The sequence below is a fragment of the Carassius carassius genome, chromosome 3 (assembly GCF_963082965.1).
Source record: "Carassius carassius chromosome 3, fCarCar2.1, whole genome shotgun sequence".
Classification (NCBI taxonomy): Eukaryota; Metazoa; Chordata; class Actinopteri; order Cypriniformes; family Cyprinidae; genus Carassius; species Carassius carassius.
Genome location: NC_081757.1, coordinates 4864057 through 4886090, shown reverse-complemented (window position 1 = coordinate 4886090; position 22034 = coordinate 4864057). Strand labels below are relative to the sequence as shown.

The following is a 22034-nucleotide window of genomic DNA, read 5'->3' as shown; positions in this document are numbered from 1 at the left end:
CTGGATTCATCTCAGCAGATGTGGCACTATAGGAGGAGTTTCTTGAAGTGGTCTTTTCAGAAACATTCTTTGCTTTGCTTTTAATGGCTGATCATAATGATGAAATACAACTCTGTGATAAAATGATTTCCTAAAACTGTAGCCCACTTTAACCAGACAGAAAGTACTGTAGCTTATGATATTCATGTAGAATGCATGTCAGTATGCAGGTGTGCACATAAGTGGTGCGCTGCTGTGCACACGTGGCCCAAAAAAAATGCACTGGGTAAATATGTTGATTATTTGCGTACCAACATGACTGAAAGCATTAAAACCGAAAGCATAAATCTAGGCTATGTGCTGCAGGTTTCAGAGCAAACTGCAAAAAAAAAAACCTATTTACCAGCAACCCACCAAAATATAAACATGCTGATTTTAGGATGGAAAATGTTGAAAATGTATAAAGAAAAATATACATATTAGCATTGTAGTTGCACAAAAAGTATTTTTATTTTACATTTTTATTAAGGCGCTCTCATGAGAACTAGACCGAAAAACTTATGTGCACCCCTGCTAATGTTTTCATGCGTAATACATACATTTTTAGACATACTTTTGTATTTTCAAAACTTTTTTTTGTGAAAAAAAAAAATCTAATTCTTTTTAGTATATAGTCAACTATACCGTTACATCTGATTTATCTTCTTTTGGAATCTGGTAGCACCGATATTGAGCATCTAGGAATTCTGACACATATAATTGCTTTCTTGGAGTAACAAAGTGAATTTAATTTAAAAATGTTTTAATAAAAATAAATTTACTTTATTTCTTGCAGGCATGCCTAAAGAATGCCTAAAGTCCATAAACGCTGTTAATGTCGATAAATGTAGTATGGTAGCCTATTATGTATCCAATGTCTGTAGTACAGTTTTTTTTCTAGTTTTTTTTTCTAAATAGTTCATTATCTGTGTTTGAATTGGACTGCAAATATTTGTAAATTATGCTAATCTATACCTACAGAAACATTATTAATTCAAATATGGCATCTGTATGTTTTTCGAAGTTGTAGCCTGTGCTTGAACGCAGTGAAAAAGAAAATCACAGAAGATTTTAGTGACTAGGTGGTACTTAGATACTGACATTTGAGAAGTACTTCTTGAGAATGATTTGGGTTGTTTAAAAAGCAAAAATATGAAGCTTGTATTTTTGTTAAAGCATGTGTGTGTGTTTGTGCAGTTACCAATAACATGTTTTAATTGTACCATTAAACAAACAAACGTTTGAGCAACAGTTTTCGATTTACCATGTCAAATTATAAGTCAGCAAACTCTGTTGTGCCAAGCAAAATTTTCAAAAAGCATAAATTATGCTATGTTTAAAACATACACATGACAATTATTGTAATTATTAATTATTTTGACATCGGGATTCAATTTAGATAGTTATAAAAAAGTATTTTTATAAAAATTTTAAATGTACAGTAGATGAAAAAACATTAAACATTAAAACAGATGGATTTTAAAGATGGGCAAAAAGCATATTAAACCTTAACCATTTTTCCAGCGTTGAGAATTTTTTTATTATTGTAAAAACGAGAACATTAGGTTATAAAAGAATATCTCATTTTTTTGGGTATTGTTTTTTTATACTTTTTATCTATAGTGTCTAAGCAGATAAAAACATATGCAGTCTTAATGTCCCCTAATGACTTTTGAAAAAATTATATATTTGTTTTAATTAAATCATATTCAACTTGGACCACTTAATTTATATTTTCAAGCTAAATGATCCCCAAAATTATGTGATGGCAATTTAAGTTTTTCCCAAACTGTCCAAAATAATAACATTTTTATCATAATCACATTGTACCTTCTATGACCGCAGACAGCAAGTACACTGGGATTGAGTGTTTATAAAAGTTATTATAAAGAATATCGGAAATAAGACAACCTTTAAAATGACTTATAGAAGCCTGCATGCAAACATAGAAAACCCAAACCTTGGAAGGCACAGTATAAAACTGAACACACACACACACACACACACACACACACACACACAAAGGGAGAAATTATGTTTAAATTATGTTTGGGTTTGTTTATGAAAACTTGACAGCTTAATAGATAACTTACTACACTTGAAGTTACAGACCATACAAATTTAAAGCCACCACAATGTTTAAAGAACAAAATAGAATATAAAAATCTAAAGCATTAAGACCACCCTCCTCATGGCCGTAGCCAGCTATGAGGTCACTGAGGTCCGAGGTATTCATTTTCCAGCAGGATTTGGCACCTGCCCACACTGCCAAAAGAACCAAAAGTTGGTGAAATGACCGTAGTGTTGGTGTGCGTGACTGGCCAGCAAACTCACCAGACCTGAACCCCATCACAGTTGTCTGTATCGAAAGTAAAATGATCCAGAATTTGCATGCTTTTCACCGCCGTATCAATATTAAAATGCCGTTTTCATAACGCCGCCAGGAATTGAATACGCGTCGTATATGGCCAGCCAAAAGGGTCAGATTTACGCTACAGATAAATCGCATTTACATACAAAACACAGTTTTTGACAGTTAAAAAGGTATTAGCGCCATCAAATACAACGTCCTGATAGCAGATGCCATAAAAAACACCATTCTGATTGCATAAAAGCGTACGTGATTTACAGGTTTTCCTTGTATAATGATCCATGTCTGCTGACTTCCACGGCCAGTAATACTGAACTGTTCTCACCCAGTCAATGATGAACAGAACCACCAGACCAATTGGTCAAATTGATAAAATTTATCAACTTTAAGATGGGAAGAATAAACTTCCCAAACCTGTCCTGCAGGCCCCCTGCTCTGCACCTTTTTTATGTCTCCCTTATTCCACTCATCAGCTTGTTAGTAGAGACAGCAAGAACTAAAATTATGTGCATTACTGCTACCTATCTCAAATGTACCATTGACAATCTATCTACAATCTCAATTGGGAGTGTCAATGGTCAATTTAAGAGATAGGTGGCGGTAATGCACTTATAAGTCTGCAATCTGCCATAAAGCAAGAAGAAGAAGAAGACGCCTCATGCAGGCTGTGCCAAGGACACGCAGTACAGTTCAGACAGTTCAGGCATTTTAGTGTATCACAGGTAAAAAAAAAAAAGAAATATATAAATACTGTCCAGTTTGCATAGACTGATTGTTTTGTGTCTTTACACATCAATGTATCATCACGAGCCGCAGAGTTTAAATTGATTTTGTTTGTGTATGTTTTTGTTGTATGTTTTTTCCCGAGATTCTTATCCACTTGCATTATATGACTAACAGACTACAACAGTTTGAGTCTTCTGAAGAAACAAAATCACCTACATCTTGGATGCCCTGGGGGTAAGCAGATTGGGTGAACTGTCCCTTTAAGAAGGTATCGGTAACGCACCCCAAATCTCTTTTCTAGGCAAACCAGTTTCGGAACAATAATAATACAGAGGAATGCGCGGACAGAAATGTGGTGTGATGTAGCTACACATTCTCTATTGCAAATTCTTCGTCTACTGGTAGCGCCACCCTCTGGTTACATGAATTCATAACCACAACATCAGAACAGAAAACATGGAGAATTATTGTCAAAAAATTGCACAGCCTATTCAATATTCTATTAAGTCAACTAATCAAATATTCAAAACTCATGACCCATACCTACAAGATACTTTTTTTTTCTTTATCAAAATATAAAAAACTTTGAAGGATTTATGATGCTGATGACAATTGAAACACGTCATCATCACAGTCTGGTGAAAATGGTCCATAAGATCATATCATCCTGATTCAAGGTTTCCATCATAATAATAAGAAATTAAAAAAAATCATAATCCATAACATGACCATCAGTAGTATAGATCACTGGTTTTGTTTGAGAATTACTCGCAGCACTCTGTGCGTTCTTGCCGCCGACCTCCAACCCTCTTGAAGCACAGCGTTGTTTTTAATATCACAGCTGACTGGAATCCTTTTCAAATTCAAAATGTATATCCATTTTTCATACAGTACATTTAATGCACATTATAAATGTCTTCACTTATGCATATTCATAATTCTTCACACTTTTCTGAGGTCAATTTGAATGTGTTTACTTTGTCCTTGTGTTAGTTTGAAAGGTAGACAATATTTGCATCCTCTGATTTGCATCACAGGTGTTGTTTTTTTTTTAAAGGACACCTTCAGTTCCAGTAGCACACTACATCAAAGCATCTTCAAAATAACACACAAAAGGTAGTCTGCATCTATCAGCATTTTTAAGCACACTGATCATTATAGAGCCAAGATCTACAGTGAGACAGCACAGATCAAAAGTTGATCAGTCTACTGCAAAAATAATCATTCTGATTGATTGCAATTGATTGTGAAATGATGTTTTTTTTTTTGTTGTTGTTTTTTTTTTGAACATACAAAAACAATTGATTTGCCTTATACTGTAGGAGGACATGAGAGAATTTGTGCATTATTTTGTGTCAAAAAATGGTAATACAATCTCCAGGGTTGGGGAGTCCAATAAGAAGCAGCACAAGGGAGCAAGGAGTAAAGAGGAGGAGTCTTACAAGTAAAGACTAGCCTAAACTTTGGCCAAGGCTGGCTTACTGGTCTACACATAAGAAATCTGGACTTGTGGTCCTCACTTTGGGCATTCCTGCTGATGTTAAAACACTGGATAGTGGATACTTTGGCAATATGGCACCAACGGCTACAATCACTGTTTTTCTGTTTTTGAGTCTCTTTGGACTGAACACCAGCTTCGACAGAAAACATTACTACATAAATAACAGTATGAAGTGGTCAGATGCACGGTCCTACTGCAAGAATTACTATGATGACCTGTCCAGTGTAAGCAAAAAGGAAATGCACCCGCTCTCTGATAATCCGCAGCTCACTGAGGATTTTTTTTGGATTGGCTTAGCAGGAGGTATTGGTCGTGGACATGGAGATGGACTGGAGGTGATGTTGCAAATGATATCGACTGGGACAAAGGCCAACCAAATTATTTTAATGAACATTGTTGTGCTGTCAAAAGTTCCACTTATAAAGTACATGATTCTGATTGTGATGAGACTAAGCCATTTTATTGTATGGAGGACATAAATATGGATCTGGTCTTGGTGAAGCAGGAAAGTACATGGGAAGAGGCCCTGCTATACTGCAGACAAAACTACAAAGATCTGGCCTCACTGAACTCAGATGGGATCATAAAAGAGGCAAAAGAAAAGAGCACAGCAGCCCTGACAAATGATGTGTGGATTGGTCTGCGCTTTATCGCTGGTCACTGGTTTTGGGTAAATGGAAAAACTTTCAAATATATGGGATGGTCTTCAGGTGCAGAGCTCCCGTGTCCTGCCATGAGTCAGCGCTGTGCAGTTCTGAACCGTAATACTATGGTTTGGAAACCTGTGGACTGTGAGCAGAGATTAAACTTTCTCTGTCTCAATTAACCATGAAATGAAATATCTGATTTATTTGAGTAATGATGACAAAAAAAGAGCCAAACAATAAAATCACTTTAAAAAGCCTATTTAATTCATTCATATAGACGTACTAGTTTTCAGAATTTTAGTTTGTACCTATTTTTCTTTCTTAAATTATTAAATAAAACTAAAAATGGTTCTTTAAAGGTTCTGTACACTGCTCTATTAAAGAATATTTCATCCTGAAGAACCCTTTTTTGTGGAAAAATGTTGAATCTAACCAATAATGTCTTTTCTCTTTTTTTCCCTTTGCTTCTATTTGCATCTATTTTGTGTTTTTTAAATCTAGTTTATGTCTTTACTCATGTTAAGTGTCAGTTTTCATTTAATAATGTATTTAGTTACATTAGCATTTCCCATGTCAAAAAAAATAAATGTACCTAAATGACACAGCTTGCGTTATAGTTCATTCCTAATGGAGGCTACACGATATACTGTAAGACCAAGCAGACTGAGGAGTAAAAACAACATTAAGCAAGTTAACAGGTTAATAATATGACCCTTTATGGTCCTTACGAAAAAAACACTGATATTTGTATACTTGCTACATAAAGTATACTTAAAAATATACTTGAACTTTACTTAAGTATACTTAATAAAATAAACTTGAAGTATACTACTTTTTGGTAAGGGGGGCCCACTTAGGGTAGCCTAAGTTTGCTTCAGTCCTGCCAAGCTCACTCTTCCCCCAAGGTCTCTCAAATATTCAACAGACAGTGGTAGCGCTCCTTTTGTCCACCTACACTGTCTCTTGAATCTCGCAACCACACCTTTATCTCACTCGCAACTTCAGAAAATGGCTGAAAGGAGCATTTTTATACACCCCTGAAAAGTAAATAGTTCTATATAAAACAGCACTGTGTGTGGTAAGTAATTAACATATGCTATGTCTAAAACTGCATGCTAGCTTACCTGTTATAACCCTTCTTAGCCTCAAGTCTCTTTTGGTTTGAGCCATTTCAGTTCAATCGAGTGGCTAATGAATGGCCAATCAAAGTTGTTAGCATTCTCCGAGTTGCATTGCAGGGCCTTAGGTATGCCAAGTTACAGAGAAATCGTAAAAGACTGGATGGATGATACTGAGAAATAGGAAAAAATATATAGCCTAAATTGATTTTAACAAAAAATGTAAATATATAATAAACCAAACCCAAACCCCACATTACGCTGCTTCACAAAACGGGGAACTATAGAGCAGAATGAGACGCAGCGGGAGAAATGGAAATCCCCCAGTGTCCGTGTAATTTGTTGTTTTAATATAATATCAATAATTTCCATCTAAATACATTAAAATGCACTTATAAGTAAATGAGAATTAACATTTGTGAAAGCATATACTAACATTTCTTACAGAGATTCTTCATGTCTAATGTGTGCAGGAAAATATGTACAGTAACCAAATCCTGTTTTTACATATGTGGAAGCATTTTACCATTACATTTGTATAGGGAAATCTGAATTAGTCTAATTGTGTTGTCCTGCAATTTAAAAGGTTAAACGATAATTCTTTGCATCTTCTGATTTGCCTCTTGTTTAAAAATGCCCAGTTTCAATTTGACCTTTATTTAGGCTACAGTATTGTTAACCCCTCTTAAGTTAACAAAGTAAAAGTCTTTTCTAATATTATGCAATCCTCAAATGCTAGAGAAAACAGTAACAAAAAATTCCATACATCCACACGCACCTATTTTTTTGGAGGGGGCACAGTGTGCACAACAAACAGAAACATGTTCACAAATACAGGCGTTCAAAGCAATATTCTATTCTATTGAATGTTTTGGATAACTTTCTAGTTCTGTCTGAATGGGACCTCTCTTAATGTAATTCTCCCTGGCCAGTCGATCTTTTGAGATAATGAAGTCTACATCTTCTTCTAAAGATGCAAAGCAAGTAATGCAACATATATTGGTCAAACAGCAATAAACTCCTCCCTTGTCTCTAAATAACCAAGCTAGCCTTTCCTACCTGGTACAGTATCAGTGACTGTCTTCCCGCTGACATCTACAGTAATGTGATAAGAAGATGAGAGCATTATTTAAAAAAAACATCATGGTGACACGTCACAAAAGTACTTTTTGTTACATAATAAATGCTTTAAAAATGTTAAACTAATAATGACATATTTTAGTAAGCTCCAGCATTTATAGTTACAGCATCTACTAATCTTGCTTAATGTTAATTAAGTAAATTTAGGATTGTTTATTGCTTAGCTTATAATAAATAAATAATACAATCATATTGTACAGTGTTACAGACATTACAGTGCTCCGATTTCTATAGATGCAAAATACCACTGCAACACAGATTATGGCTTAACATTAACAATTTTTCTGTTCCTATCCTCTTGAAATCTCTAACTGTGGTTGTTGTTGGCATCCAGTTTTCTTGAGAGTTTATTTTTCTTTGTGCCATGATTCTAGAAATATGCATTAACTTAAGAGACAAATTGATTTTGAAGTACCTCCTTTGTACACAGTGAGGGAAAATTGCACATTACCTCTGGCTTTGCGTGTAGAAGTTTTGTGATCTTTTCGTGGGTTTTTTGCTGATCACGCTGTAATTTCTTCAGAGAAAAGTGCAGCCGGGAGTCTACGACCGCGCATAAATTCTGATTACATCATCAGCCAGCGCTGTTGCGCCTGATTTAAGTGTGTAAAGCCCAGGGGGGCAGGGTTTCATATTTTTTTGAAGCACCCCTGGACGCCGCCATTGGCTAGCGGACCCCCACCTGCTGTTAGCATTCCATTGACTCCCATTCATTTTGGCGTCACTTTGACAGCAAATATCTTTACATCTGAGGCGTTTAAAGACTCCGTTTGTCCATTAATTATTTCTAAAGAAACACGAAAATGTATAAAAGGCTCCATTACCTTGTATCTTACATTACGGTCCCACGCTCGCAGGCAATCTTTTACTGTCTATGAGTCAATGGGGAGGGACTTGGAGGCATGAAGTCAAGGGAGATAATTAATCACAATACTTACCAAAATGTGCTCCTGTTCACGCTCGCCTTCTCTGGAAGATTCGGGGGTTGATTCAGATTTCTCTTGGCACAGCGATTCAAAGACTTACAGGTTGCTCACGTGACATCTACGTCATCAAGCTCAGTTTGAGTCTGCGCAGTACCCTCGACCCCCAGGAAGTGCGTGCTTCTAATTGACTTCACTTGTCTCCGTTAAATCCAATGGGGTCACTGTGTCCATTTCTTTTACTGTCTATGTGTAAAGCTTAGCATGATCAAAACGTAAAAAAAAAATCTCCGAAAAGTGATATTGAAAATATAAAAATAATAAAAAGGAAAAATATAGAAACTTTTGGTCATTTTTAAACGAGATGCTAACGGTCTAATCAGATTCAATGATCTATGCTAAGCTAAGCTAAATGTGCTGCAGTCAGACCCGGAAATCAGCTGGATGGATTCGAAAACGGTAAAACACAACTGTTTAAGTCTAGGGGCGTTGGAAAATTTGCCTTTTTTTATTTAAAGTGCAGTGTTCCTTTAAAGAGCCACAATACAGATTTGTTTTATTAATTTCTTTAATAAAATGACAAAATTTGAAAGGCTTTGTTTAATACCAGAAGTAACCTGCTCTGTCTTGTCTGTTAGCACGTCGTCAGTGTCGTCTTTGCTCCACAATGTGTTTTTCACTGCATGAAAGTATGATGTGTCTAAGAACACAATGGCTTGTCAGACCTAGCAACAGTAACTAAGGGGGCGGGTCTTTGCGAAGGATCAATTACAAGAACAAAAAGTTACAATTGTGAGATATAAACTCAGAATTGTGAGGGAAAAAAGTCAGAAGTCACAAATATCGGTTTCATTTTTTATGCCGTGGTGGAAACAAGCTTCCATTAACACATCAAAATAGTGGGAGTGGGGGGGGGGGGGGGGGGGGGGGGTGTCAAGATAATGCAACTTTCTTTTCCTGCCAACTTTAGGGAGAGGTTTTCATTCACTGTAAATAAAATCATGAAAGGGAAGTTGTTTTTTTTCACAATTCTTTCATAACACAGGCAGATTTCTTTTCTGGAATTGTTGAGTGGTTGTGGATGGAAATGAAGAGTGTTGATCTATGAAAATTACTCCATGAAAGATACACAGTTCATTTCCACTTCCTTCACGCATTTGTAAGTCAAATCACATTTTGTTTTTGTCCTGTGATACATAGGCCTTCCAGTGGTTGGGTGTGCAATATAGGATAAACTAGAAGGCAGGGCCAATCCTATAATTGGTCAGGACTGCTTTTTATTGGTCTGTTATGAAGGATAACATTGGAGAGGTGTGTTTTCGAATGGTTGTTAAATAAATGCAGACTTGAAAACGTCACCACACTTTTGCTCTTGTACCAACAACGGATACAGTATGGCAATGAATCCTACAGTGACTGTGTTTCTGCTTTTGTCTGTCTTTATAGTGAACACCAGCCTCTACAGACGACACATTTATGTGAATGAGAACATGACATGGACAGATGCACAGCAGTACTGCAGAAAGCACCATGATGTCCTGTCCACCGCCAGCAATACAGAAGTGAAGCTACTCTCTGCCAATCCAAAGATCACTTCGGAATATTTCTGGATTGGACTTCAAAGGGATTCCCAAATCCCACTGCTCTGGAAATGGAGCGTAGGTGAGAATGCATCTAATATCATGTGGGATGCTGGACAACCGGATGCTTTGCATGAACAGTGTGCTGCGGTCCTAAAATCAAATGCTAAACTGCATGATGCCACTTGCCTTTTATCTCTACCGTTTTATTGTATGGAGGTCTTTGAGCTGATCCTGGTGCAGAAGGAAAACACATGGATTGAGGCCCTGGAATACTGCAGACTAAACCATGCTGACATGGCCGGCCTAACCTCAGATTTCATGATGATAGAGGCGAAGAATAAGAGCACGCCAGCCCATGAGGACGATGTGTGGATTGGTCTGCGGTTCATAGCCGGTCATTGGTTTTGGGTAGATGGAAATAATGTTGAATACAAGGGCTGGTCATCTGAGGGGGAGCCACAGTGTCCTCCTGTGGATCAGCGCTGTGGGGTGTTTAATAAAAAAAAAAGTGTTTGGAAACCTGACAACTGTGAGCGAAGACTCAACTTCCTCTGTCTCAAGAAAAATAAAATGACAGCTAAAGGAAGCAGTAACTGAATCAGTTTGATGTGTGTAATGATAAAGTCATACCTATTAAATAACCATGGCTCACTAAAGAACCCTAAATCACTAAAAAATCTAAACGAACTCAATTCAACTTAAAATGATTGTTGCTGTTACTATACTATTATCAATTTGACGGCACTATTGGATGTGGAACAAAACCAAGCTGGATAATATTAAACTGAATCAATTGAACTGACTTGAGCTGAATAACTTTGTCTTCGTAGAGTTGCTTAGCTAAATTTAACTTGTTTCATCATTGTTTTTCCTTCTGTTTATTACTTTGAAGCTGCTCTAACAAGCTGTTGTGTAAAGAGCACTATACTGTAGTAATAAAGGTGAATAGATGTAGATGTCAACTATGTACACAGTAGGCAAAGCATTATGCATTTGCTGCTGTTGTGACAATCCTGTGAAAAATAAAGTTAAACCTTGTAAACCACATAATATTTGTCGTGGTAAGAAGTATCAGTTTTAATTATTATTTGATTCTAGATTTGTGTTGTTGATATATTACATAAACACAAATTTAGACCTGCTACACTGTACATTTTCTGCATTAAGTATTTTTCTCTCAAAAAAGTATATATTTCACTGTTCAGTAATTTTACATTTGTAATTTGATTACAATCTTAATTGCTGTAAATGTGATTACAAGATGGTCAAATAATAAAGAAAGTAACAGGAAATAATTCATAAAAAAAATCAACATTTCAGTTTTTGTAATTTTCAACAGGTCCAAAATAATGTTCGTTTAATATTCTTAAAGTAAATGTTTATTTTGACAAAATAAAATAAAACCTGGAAATGCCATTATACAAGAAGAGTAGGACTGGGTATGATCATCACTATCTGCAAATGTAAGAACTGAAAACTGATTATTCTGTGGAAAGGAAATGAAACCATTTCGTGATGACAGTATGAGATTTTGGTCAAAAAAAAAAAAAAGCAAAACGTAAGCATAACTGGACAAAATAATTACATTTTGAACATATTTAATTAAATACTCTTATAATAAATGTAAATAAATTCTGACCATCAATGGTGTGATATATATATATATATATATAATTATTATTATTTTTTTTCATAATTGTTTTCTCATAAGTCACGTGTAGCAGAAAAAACGTATTACGCCACACAGCAGAACAATATGAGTGCTTATTAAACCAGTGGAAAGAAAAGGCCTACACACGTATACAACCAAACACAGCTCTGTTTCCATCTCTCACACCTGTGGTCAAAGTCAGATGCACTTTTTGTCAGACCACTCATGTACTCTTTAAAACAGGAAATGACTCGGACTCTGTGGTGTTTATTGGTGGCATGTTGAAGCTAGAGCAGGAAGTTAGGCTCGAAAAATAGTGACACGCAGCTGTGGTATACATCTCAGAAGCTTAAAATGTAGTTTAAAAGCAAACAAAGATACATTCACCAAAAATTAAAAACTAAACTATTTAAACTATATTAAACAAATAGAATAATCACACAAACAATCGTTTGATTATCGGTGTCTGCCTGCCAAACTAACAGCAAACAAAAAGCCTGATGCAAGTGATTACCAAAAGTTATTTCAGTATAAACTAAATATTCTTATGAGAGCTTATTTACAGTAGAGACATGCTTAAGATGACCAGTCCAGAAACTTGCTTCCCTCCTTTAGCCTTGAGTCTCATTGTTTTCCTTTTTTCATTTTGATGGTCTCATACGTGTCCTGATTGTGAGGCTTGAGACCCTGAGGTTTGGACGAGAGAGAAGGACAACACAGATGTGGCAGAAAGTCAGCGCCATTTCAACAGAAGCTCACCAGATCAACCACAACGCTTCAGAAATGTTAAATTCTATGAAATTGCTGCACTTCATCACTTACTATATAACAGCCTCTTATATTTAGAGGACTTAGATATTCTTTACGCCTTCAAAGCATTGCATAACAATATGAATAATAACTATGTATATGTGTGATGATATAAATGAATAATGTGTGTGTGTGTGTGTGTGTGTGTGTGAGAGATTAAATGATGTTTATGTGTCTTTTAGTGATCTTACAGTGAAACGCAATAAAAGGACAAATAAAGAATATGCACATGCACACAGGATAGGTCTAAACTATGGCTACACAGAGAATTGAAGAACCACAACACAAGAAATACCTCATAAACCCCTTCGCCGCCTTCTTTCTTCTGTAAACAATCAGGAAAAAAAAACATTAGAAAGCCTGCAACAATATAGACACGCACAAAAATAAATGCGCACATGTGGGGCTTCAAAGGTTTTTGAAAGGACAGTGATATTTGTCACAGAGTCAAACAGTATTTTGCAAAGAAATATTATTTATTGGCATCTGTTTGTTCCATGAAGAACCTTTAACATCCATGGAACCCTTTCACTGGACATTAAGCTCTTTATAGTAAAAAAAAAAAAAAAAAAAAATCTAGAGATTTAAGGAAATTTCTTGATTAAAAAAAAAACAAAGAATTGTTATTTTAAGAAACTGCCAACTGAAAGTTTTTTTTTGGTGAAGCGAGAATGGTTCTTCTATAGCATCCTGCAAAAAAATAAAAAAACAAACAAAAAAAACCTTTTTTGGAAGCTTTATTTTTAAGAGTGTACATATAGTGTGCCATTTATATATATATATAAACTGTAAAAGGTTTCATGAAGGCAGAGTAGCTCACACATATATTGTGTGAACGGTTTCATGCTGAAAAGCAGACATACATATAATAATCTTTTAGAAAGGACTTCACACTGTTCAAGACAGGATGTCAAAGTGTGAAAGGGGTGGAGAAGGACAGTAAGCAAAAGAAGATCATTTAGGCGATTGACAAGAGATTGATTCTCATGAAACTTGTGAAGTTTAAGAAATGTATTCTGCACATTTGGGTTGCTTTAAGAATATCAATAGTTAAGACACAAATATCTGTTGCTGGTCTCAGAATGAGCTGGTTGTGCTCAGTTCACATTACAGCACTTTGTTTAATTCTAGCATTTTATTTATTTATTAATTCCATTATAATGTTTTTTTCTGAAACATATGATATTATGATGTATGAGATATGATATAACATATTACCTAAAGATAGATAGATAGATAGATAGATAGATAGATAGATAGATAGATAGATAGATAGATAGATAGATAGATAGATAGATAGATAGATAGATAGATAGATAGATAGATAGATAGATAGATAGATAGATAGATAGATAGATAGATAGATAGATAGATAGATAGATAGATAGATAGATAGATAGATAGATAGATAGATAGATAGATAGATAGATAGATAGATAGATAGATAGATAGATAGATAGATAGATAGATAGATAGATAGATAGATAGATAGATAGATAGATAGATAGATAGATAGATAGATAGATAGATAGATAGATAGATAGATAGATAGATAGATAGATAGATAGATAGATAGATAGATAGATAGATAGATAGATAGATAGATAGATAGATAGATAGATAGATAGATAGATAGATAGATAGATAGATAGATAGATAGATAGATAGATAGATAGATAGATAGATAGATAGATAGATAGATAGATAGATAGATAGATAGATAGATAGATAGATAGATAGATAGATAGATAGATAGATAGATAGATAGATAGATAGATAGATAGATAGATAGATAGATAGATAGATAGATAGATAGATAGATAGATAGATAGATAGATAGATAGATAGATAGATAGATAGATAGATAGATAGATAGATAGATAGATAGATAGATAGATAGATAGATAGATAGATAGATAGATAGATAGATAGATAGATGTCCACCAGTCTTACCCCTGAACGTTTTTCTGCTTGTTTGCTTCGCATCTGTCAAAGAATGAAAAAAATTAATACTAATAATCATTTAATCTTCTGTAATGTGATGTATACATTTCATATTAGAGAAGAATGTGTGCGTGTAAGTATTTTGTGTGTGTGTAGGCAAAATAATGTGAAAACCCATTAATATATTGGTTCATATCATTTGTAGGCAACAGTGATAGATAAACATTGCGATTATCTTTTCTTTGTCTGCTATATGTGGACACTTTTCAAGAAAAATCAATTCCCTCCTCTAACACACAGAAGTTTTTATATAAAACATTCAAATGGAGACGATTACAAAGCTGTGTGAATCCGACCTAAGTGTTGGAAGCTGTATTAAAGGCAAACGGTGGTAAAACACCTTAATAAAAAATACTGCTTATTTACCAGGTGTTCACATTATTTTATCCAGCCCCAGTATATATATGACAAAGACATGAATTGTTTGTATTAAATTAATAATTCAAATTTAATTGCTTTTACCAAATAATTTCAGGATGGCATACTGTATACTCAAATCAGGCCTGTTAGACTAGTTTTAAACCAATTAAGTTTATTAAATCATATTAGGATTTCAAATTCCAGATAAAAAATAAAAAAAAAAAAGGAAAAAAGAAAGAAAAAACAATGAGTTTGCTCAGAATAACAGTACCTTCATTCTGCAGTACAGGACCGTGAGAACAATCCCATAGATGAGCAGAACCGCGTCCAAGATGTAGCATATCTGCGGCTCTTTCAAACTCATCGCATCTTCAAAAAATGAACAATTATTAACACTGAAAATATGCTTTTTTTTTAATTATTGCACAAAATGGTCCGTGAGTTTTATAAATCCCTCTTACTGTATATAGGACGAGAGTATAAACTCTTTATTTGCTGTATTTGAATAAATTCTCTGTAAATTTGTGGTTATTAGTAAATTGCAAATATTGATGCACCACATCTATAAAATTGTATCAAAGCATAATGTTTATACAGCATGAAAGAGAAGAAAACGCTTTCTAATTATCAATACACAACAACAAACTATGATTTTGGGGAATATTGTACTGATTCATACATTCAACAAAACTTTGTTAAATAATTGTTTTATAATTAAACATTTTGATTACATATGCAAAAATTGTAGCATTTTTTTTATGATATAAAATGATTTATGATAACGCCTAAATGTGCTGAAGCATTCAAGAAATGTCAAAAGCATGTGTTTTTCACCTAGTATCTTATCCTTCTCTTTTTACATAAATTCACAGACAAAACAGTGAAACTGGTTACAATTTGTACAAACCTTCTTTATTAAGCAACACACTGTTGACTTACTATCTTGAGGTTTAATAGATTCGTTCTAGTGCAGCATATTGACAAAAATAGTGCTGGTTGATCAAAATGCATGATTTTTGTCCATAATCTTGATGCCAAAAATGTGTTGCATCAGTGAACTTAGATTCAGCATGCATTCAGTGACATTCTATGAGAATTAACATGCATAAGAATAGAAAATACTACATAGATCATAAATTCTTGTTTTATTTTTACTGTATATATTTTAATGATAGCATCCTCATTTGAAACAGAAGGGAAGTGGACCAGCAAAACTCATATAGCCACAACCTAAATTTAAGAAGTAGTACTAGTTTCACATGTACAAGCAAATGTGAACGGGCTGAAAAGTGTTACTTGTGCATGTATTCTGTCATTACTGCAAGCTTGGGCTAAGCAGTTGGCATTGCAGAGTCATAATCCTTCTTCTGTTCCTAAGTTTGCTTCAGTCCTGCCAAGCTCACTCTTCCCCCAAGGTCTCTCAAATATTCAACAGACAGTGGTAGCGCTCCTTTTGTCCACCTACACTGTCTCTTGAATCTCGCAACCACACCTTTATCTCACTCGCAACTTCAGAAAATGGCTGAAAGGAGCATTTTTATACACCCCTGAAAAGTAAATAGTTCTATATAAAACAGCACTGTGTGTGGTAAGTAATTAACATATGCTATGTCTAAAACTGCATGCTAGCTTACCTGTTATAACCCTTCTTAGCCTCAAGTCTCTTTTGGTTTGAGCCATTTCAGTTCAATCGAGTGGCTAATGAATGGCCAATCAAAGTTGTTAGCATTCTCTGAGTTGCATTGCAGGGCCTTAGGTATGCCAAGTCAAAGAGAAATCGTAAAAGACTGGATGGATGATACTGAGAAATAGGAAAAAAATATATAGCCTAAATTGATTTTAACAAAAAATTTAAATATATAATAAACCAAACCCAAACCCCACATTATGCTGCTTCACAAAACGGGGAACTATAGAGCAGAATGAGACGCAGCGGGAGAAATGGAAATCCCCCAGTGTCCGTGTAATTTGTTGTTTTAATATAATATCAATAATTTCCATCTAAATACATTAAAATGCACTTATAAGTAAATGAGAATTAACATTTGTGAAAGCATATACTAACATTTCTTACAGAGATTCTTCATGTCTAATGTGTGCAGGAAAATATGTACAGTAACCAAATCCTGTTTTTACATATGTGGAAGCATTTTACCATTACATTTGTATAGGGAAATCTGAATTTGTCTAATTGTGTTGTCCTGCAATTTAAAAGGTTAAACGATAATTCTTTGCATCTTCTGATTTGCCTCTTGTTTAAAAATGCCCAGTTTCAATTTGACCTTTATTTAGGCTACAGTATTGTTAACCCCTCTTAAGTTAACAAAGTAAAAGTCTTTTCTAATATTATGCAATCCTTAAATGCTAGAGAAAACAGTAACAAAAAATTCCATACATCCACACGCACCTATTTTTTTGGAGGGGGCACAGTGTGCACAACAAACAGAAACATGTTCACAAATACAGACGTTCAAAGCAATATTCTATTCTATTGAATGTTTTGGATAACTTTCTAGTTCTGTCTGAATGGGACCTCTCTTAATGTAATTCTCCCTGGCCAGTCGATCTTTTGAGATAATGAAGTCTACATCTTCTTCTAAAGATGCAAAGCAAGTAATGCAACATATATTGGTCAAACAGCAATAAACTCCTCCCTTGTCTCTAAATAACCAAGCTAGCCTTTCCTACCTGGTACAGTATCAGTGACTGTCTTCCCGCTGACATCTACAGTAATGTGATAAGAAGATGAGAGCATTATTTAAAAAAAACATCATGGTAACACGTCACAAAAGTACTTTTTGTTACATAATAAATGCTTTAAAAATGTTAAACTAATAATGACATATTTTAGTAAGCTCCAGCATTTATAGTTACAGCATCTACTAATCTTGCTTAATGTTAATTAAGTAAATTTAGGATTGTTTATTGCTTAGCTTATAATAAATAAATAATACAATCATATTGTACAGTGTTACAGACATTACAGTGCTCCGATTTCTATAGATGCAAAATACCACTGCAACACAGATTATGGCTTAACATTAACAATTTTTCTGTTCCTATCCTCTTGAAATCTCTAACTGTGGTTGTTGTTGGCATCCAGTTTTCTTGAGAGTTTATTTTTCTTTGTGCCATGATTCTAGAAATATGCATTAACTTAAGAGACAAATTGATTTTGAAGTACCTCCTTTGTACACAGTGAGGGAAAATTGCACATTACCTCTGGCTTTGCGTGTAGAAGTTTTGTGATCTTTTCGTGGGTTTTTTGCTGATCACGCTGTAATTTCTTCAGAGAAAAGTGCAGCCGGGAGTCTACGACCGCGCATAAATTCTGATTACATCATCAGCCAGCGCTGTTGCGCCTGATTTAAGTGTGTAAAGCCCAGGGGGGCAGGGTTTCATATTTTTTTGAAGCACCCCTGGACGCCGCCATTGGCTAGCGGACCCCCACCTGCTGTTAGCATTCCATTGACTCCCATTCATTTTGGCGTCACTTTGACAGCAAATATCTTTACATCTGAGGCGTTTAAAGACTCCGTTTGTCCATTAATTATTTCTAAAGAAACACGAAAATGTATAAAAGGCTCCATTACCTTGTATCTTACATTACGGTCCCACGCTCGCAGGCAATCTTTTACTGTCTATGAGTCAATGGGGAGGGACTTGGAGGCATGAAGTCAAGGGAGATAATTAATCACAATACTTACCAAAATGTGCTCCTGTTCACGCTCGCCTTCTCTGGAAGATTCGGGGGTTGATTCAGATTTCTCTTGGCACAGCGATTCAAAGACTTACAGGTTGCTCACGTGACATCTACGTCATCAAGCTCAGTTTGAGTCTGCGCAGTACCCTCGACCCCCAGGAAGTGCGTGCTTCTAATTGACTTCACTTGTCTCCGTTAAATCCAATGGGGTCACTGTGTCCATTTCTTTTACTGTCTATGTGTAAAGCTTAGCATGATCAAAACGTAAAAAAAAAATCTCCGAAAAGTGATATTGAAAATATAAAAATAATAAAAAGGAAAAATATAGAAACTTTTGGTCATTTTTAAACGAGATGCTAACGGTCTAATCAGATTCAATGATCTATGCTAAGCTAAGCTAAATGTGCTGCAGTCAGACCCGGAAATCAGCTGGATGGATTCGAAAACGGTAAAACACAACTGTTTAAGTCTAGGGGCGTTGGAAAATTTGCCTTTTTTTATTTAAAGTGCAGTGTTCCTTTAAAGAGCCACAATACAGATTTGTTTTATTAATTTCTTTAATAAAATGACAAAATTTGAAAGGCTTTGTTTAATACCAGAAGTAACCTGCTCTGTCTTGTCTGTTAGCACGTCGTCAGTGTCGTCTTTGCTCCACAATGTGTTTTTCACTGCATGAAAGTATGATGTGTCTAAGAACACAATGGCTTGTCAGACCTAGCAACAGTAACTAAGGGGGCGGGTCTTTGCGAAGGATCAATTACAAGAACAAAAAGTTACAATTGTGAGATATAAACTCAGAATTGTGAGGGAAAAAAGTCAGAAGTCACAAATATCGGTTTCATTTTTTATGCCGTGGTGGAAACAAGCTTCCATTAACACATCAAAATAGTGGGAGTGGGGGGGGGGGGGGGGGGGGGGTGTCAAGATAATGCAACTTTCTTTTCCTGCCAACTTTAGGGAGAGGTTTTCATTCACTGTAAATAAAATCATGAAAGGGAAGTTGTTTTTTTTCACAATTCTTTCATAACACAGGCAGATTTCTTTTCTGGAATTGTTGAGTGGTTGTGGATGGAAATGAAGAGTGTTGATCTATGAAAATTACTCCATGAAAGATACACAGTTCATTTCCACTTCCTTCACGCATTTGTAAGTCAAATCACATTTTGTTTTTGTCCTGTGATACATAGGCCTTCCAGTGGTTGGGTGTGCAATATAGGATAAACTAGAAGGCAGGGCCAATCCTATAATTGGTCAGGACTGCTTTTTATTGGTCTGTTATGAAGGATAACATTGGAGAGGTGTGTTTTCGAATGGTTGTTAAATAAATGCAGACTTGAAAACGTCACCACACTTTTGCTCTTGTACCAACAACGGATACAGTATGGCAATGAATCCTACAGTGACTGTGTTTCTGCTTTTGTCTGTCTTTATAGTGAACACCAGCCTCTACAGACGACACATTTATGTGAATGAGAACATGACATGGACAGATGCACAGCAGTACTGCAGAAAGCACCATGATGTCCTGTCCACCGCCAGCAATACAGAAGTGAAGCTACTCTCTGCCAATCCAAAGATCACTTCGGAATATTTCTGGATTGGACTTCAAAGGGATTCCCAAATCCCACTGCTCTGGAAATGGAGCGTAGGTGAGAATGCATCTAATATCATGTGGGATGCTGGACAACCGGATGCTTTGCATGAACAGTGTGCTGCGGTCCTAAAATCAAATGCTAAACTGCATGATGCCACTTGCCTTTTATCTCTACCGTTTTATTGTATGGAGGTCTTTGAGCTGATCCTGGTGCAGAAGGAAAACACATGGATTGAGGCCCTGGAATACTGCAGACTAAACCATGCTGACATGGCCGGCCTAACCTCAGATTTCATGATGATAGAGGCGAAGAATAAGAGCACGCCAGCCCATGAGGACGATGTGTGGATTGGTCTGCGGTTCATAGCCGGTCATTGGTTTTGGGTAGATGGAAATAATGTTGAATACAAGGGCTGGTCATCTGAGGGGGAGCCACAGTGTCCTCCTGTGGATCAGCGCTGTGGGGTGTTTAATAAAAAAAAAAGTGTTTGGAAACCTGACAACTGTGAGCGAAGACTCAACTTCCTCTGTCTCAAGAAAAATAAAATGACAGCTAAAGGAAGCAGTAACTGAATCAGTTTGATGTGTGTAATGATAAAGTCATACCTATTAAATAACCATGGCTCACTAAAGAACCCTAAATCACTAAAAAATCTAAACGAACTCAATTCAACTTAAAATGATTGTTGCTGTTACTATACTATTATCAATTTGACGGCACTATTGGATGTGGAACAAAACCAAGCTGGATAATATTAAACTGAATCAATTGAACTGACTTGAGCTGAATAACTTTGTCTTCGTAGAGTTGCTTAGCTAAATTTAACTTGTTTCATCATTGTTTTTCCTTCTGTTTATTACTTTGAAGCTGCTCTAACAAGCTGTTGTGTAAAGAGCACTATACTGTAGTAATAAAGGTGAATAGATGTAGATGTCAACTATGTACACCGTAGGCAAAGCATTATGCATTTGCTGCTGTTGTGACAATCCTGTGAAAAATAAAGTTAAACCTTGTAAACCACATAATATTTGTCGTGGTAAGAAGTATCAGTTTTAATTATTATTTGATTCTAGATTTGTGTTGTTGATATATTACATAAACACAAATTTAGACCTGCTACACTGTACATTTTCTGCATTAAGTATTTTTCTCTCAAAAAAAGAAGTATATATTTCACTGTTCAGTAATTTTACATTTGTAATTTGATTACAATCTTAATTGCTGTAAATGTGATTACAAGATGGTCAAATAATAAAGAAAGTAACAGGAAATAATTCATAAAAAAAATCAACATTTCAGTTTTTGTAATTTTCAACAGGTCCAAAATAATGTTCGTTTAATATTCTTAAAGTAAATGTTTATTTTGACAAAATAAAATAAAACCTGGAAATGCCATTATACAAGAAGAGTAGGACTGGGTATGATCATCACTATCTGCAAATGTAAGAACTGAAAACTGATTATTCTGTGGAAAGGAAATGAAACCATTTCGTGATGACAGTATGAGATTTTGGTCAAAAAAAAAAAAAGCAAAACGTAAGCATAACTGGACAAAATAATTACATTTTGAACATATTTAATTAAATACTCTTATAATAAATGTAAATAAATTCTGACCATCAATGGTGTGATATATATATATATATATAATTATTATTATTTTTTTTCATAATTGTTTTCTCATAAGTCACGTGTAGCAGAAAAAACGTATTACGCCACACAGCAGAACAATATGAGTGCTTATTAAACCAGTGGAAAGAAAAGGCCTACACATGTATACAACCAAACACAGCTCTGTTTCCATCTCTCACACCTGTGGTCAAAGTCAGATGCACTTTTTGTCAGACCACTCATGTACTCTTTAAAACAGGAAATGACTCGGAC

General features: G+C 35.2%; 1 protein-coding gene across 1 annotated transcript; it reads right to left on the bottom strand.

The window, feature by feature from the left end:
- Window positions 1-11935: 11935 nt before the first annotated feature.
- LOC132128583 (high affinity immunoglobulin epsilon receptor subunit gamma-like) lies at window positions 11936-16168 on the bottom strand. Its single transcript, XM_059540183.1, has 5 exons — window positions 16149-16168; window positions 15124-15247; window positions 14442-14474; window positions 12784-12813; window positions 11936-12365 (listed from the first exon to the last, which is right to left on the bottom strand). Exons 1-5 carry the CDS (start codon window positions 16166-16168, stop codon window positions 12303-12305), a joined length of 270 nt encoding a protein of 89 aa, XP_059396166.1. The 3' UTR covers window positions 11936-12302.
- Between the last annotated feature and the right edge of the window lie 5866 nt (window positions 16169-22034).

What these genes read in the sequence shown, in the direction of transcription:
- LOC132128583 (XM_059540183.1), bottom strand. Translation starts at nt 16,168, where the DNA reads ATGACAGAATACATGCACAA. An exon ending in TCCTGTACTGCAGAATGAAG is followed by an intron (nt 14,475 to 15,123) that starts GTACTGTTATTC and finishes ATTCTTTGACAG; the next exon opens with ATGCGAAGCAAACAAGCAGA. An exon ending in AAGCAGAAAAACGTTCAGGG is followed by an intron (nt 12,814 to 14,441) that starts GTAAGACTGGTG and finishes GATTGTTTACAG; the next exon opens with AAGAAAGAAGGCGGCGAAGG.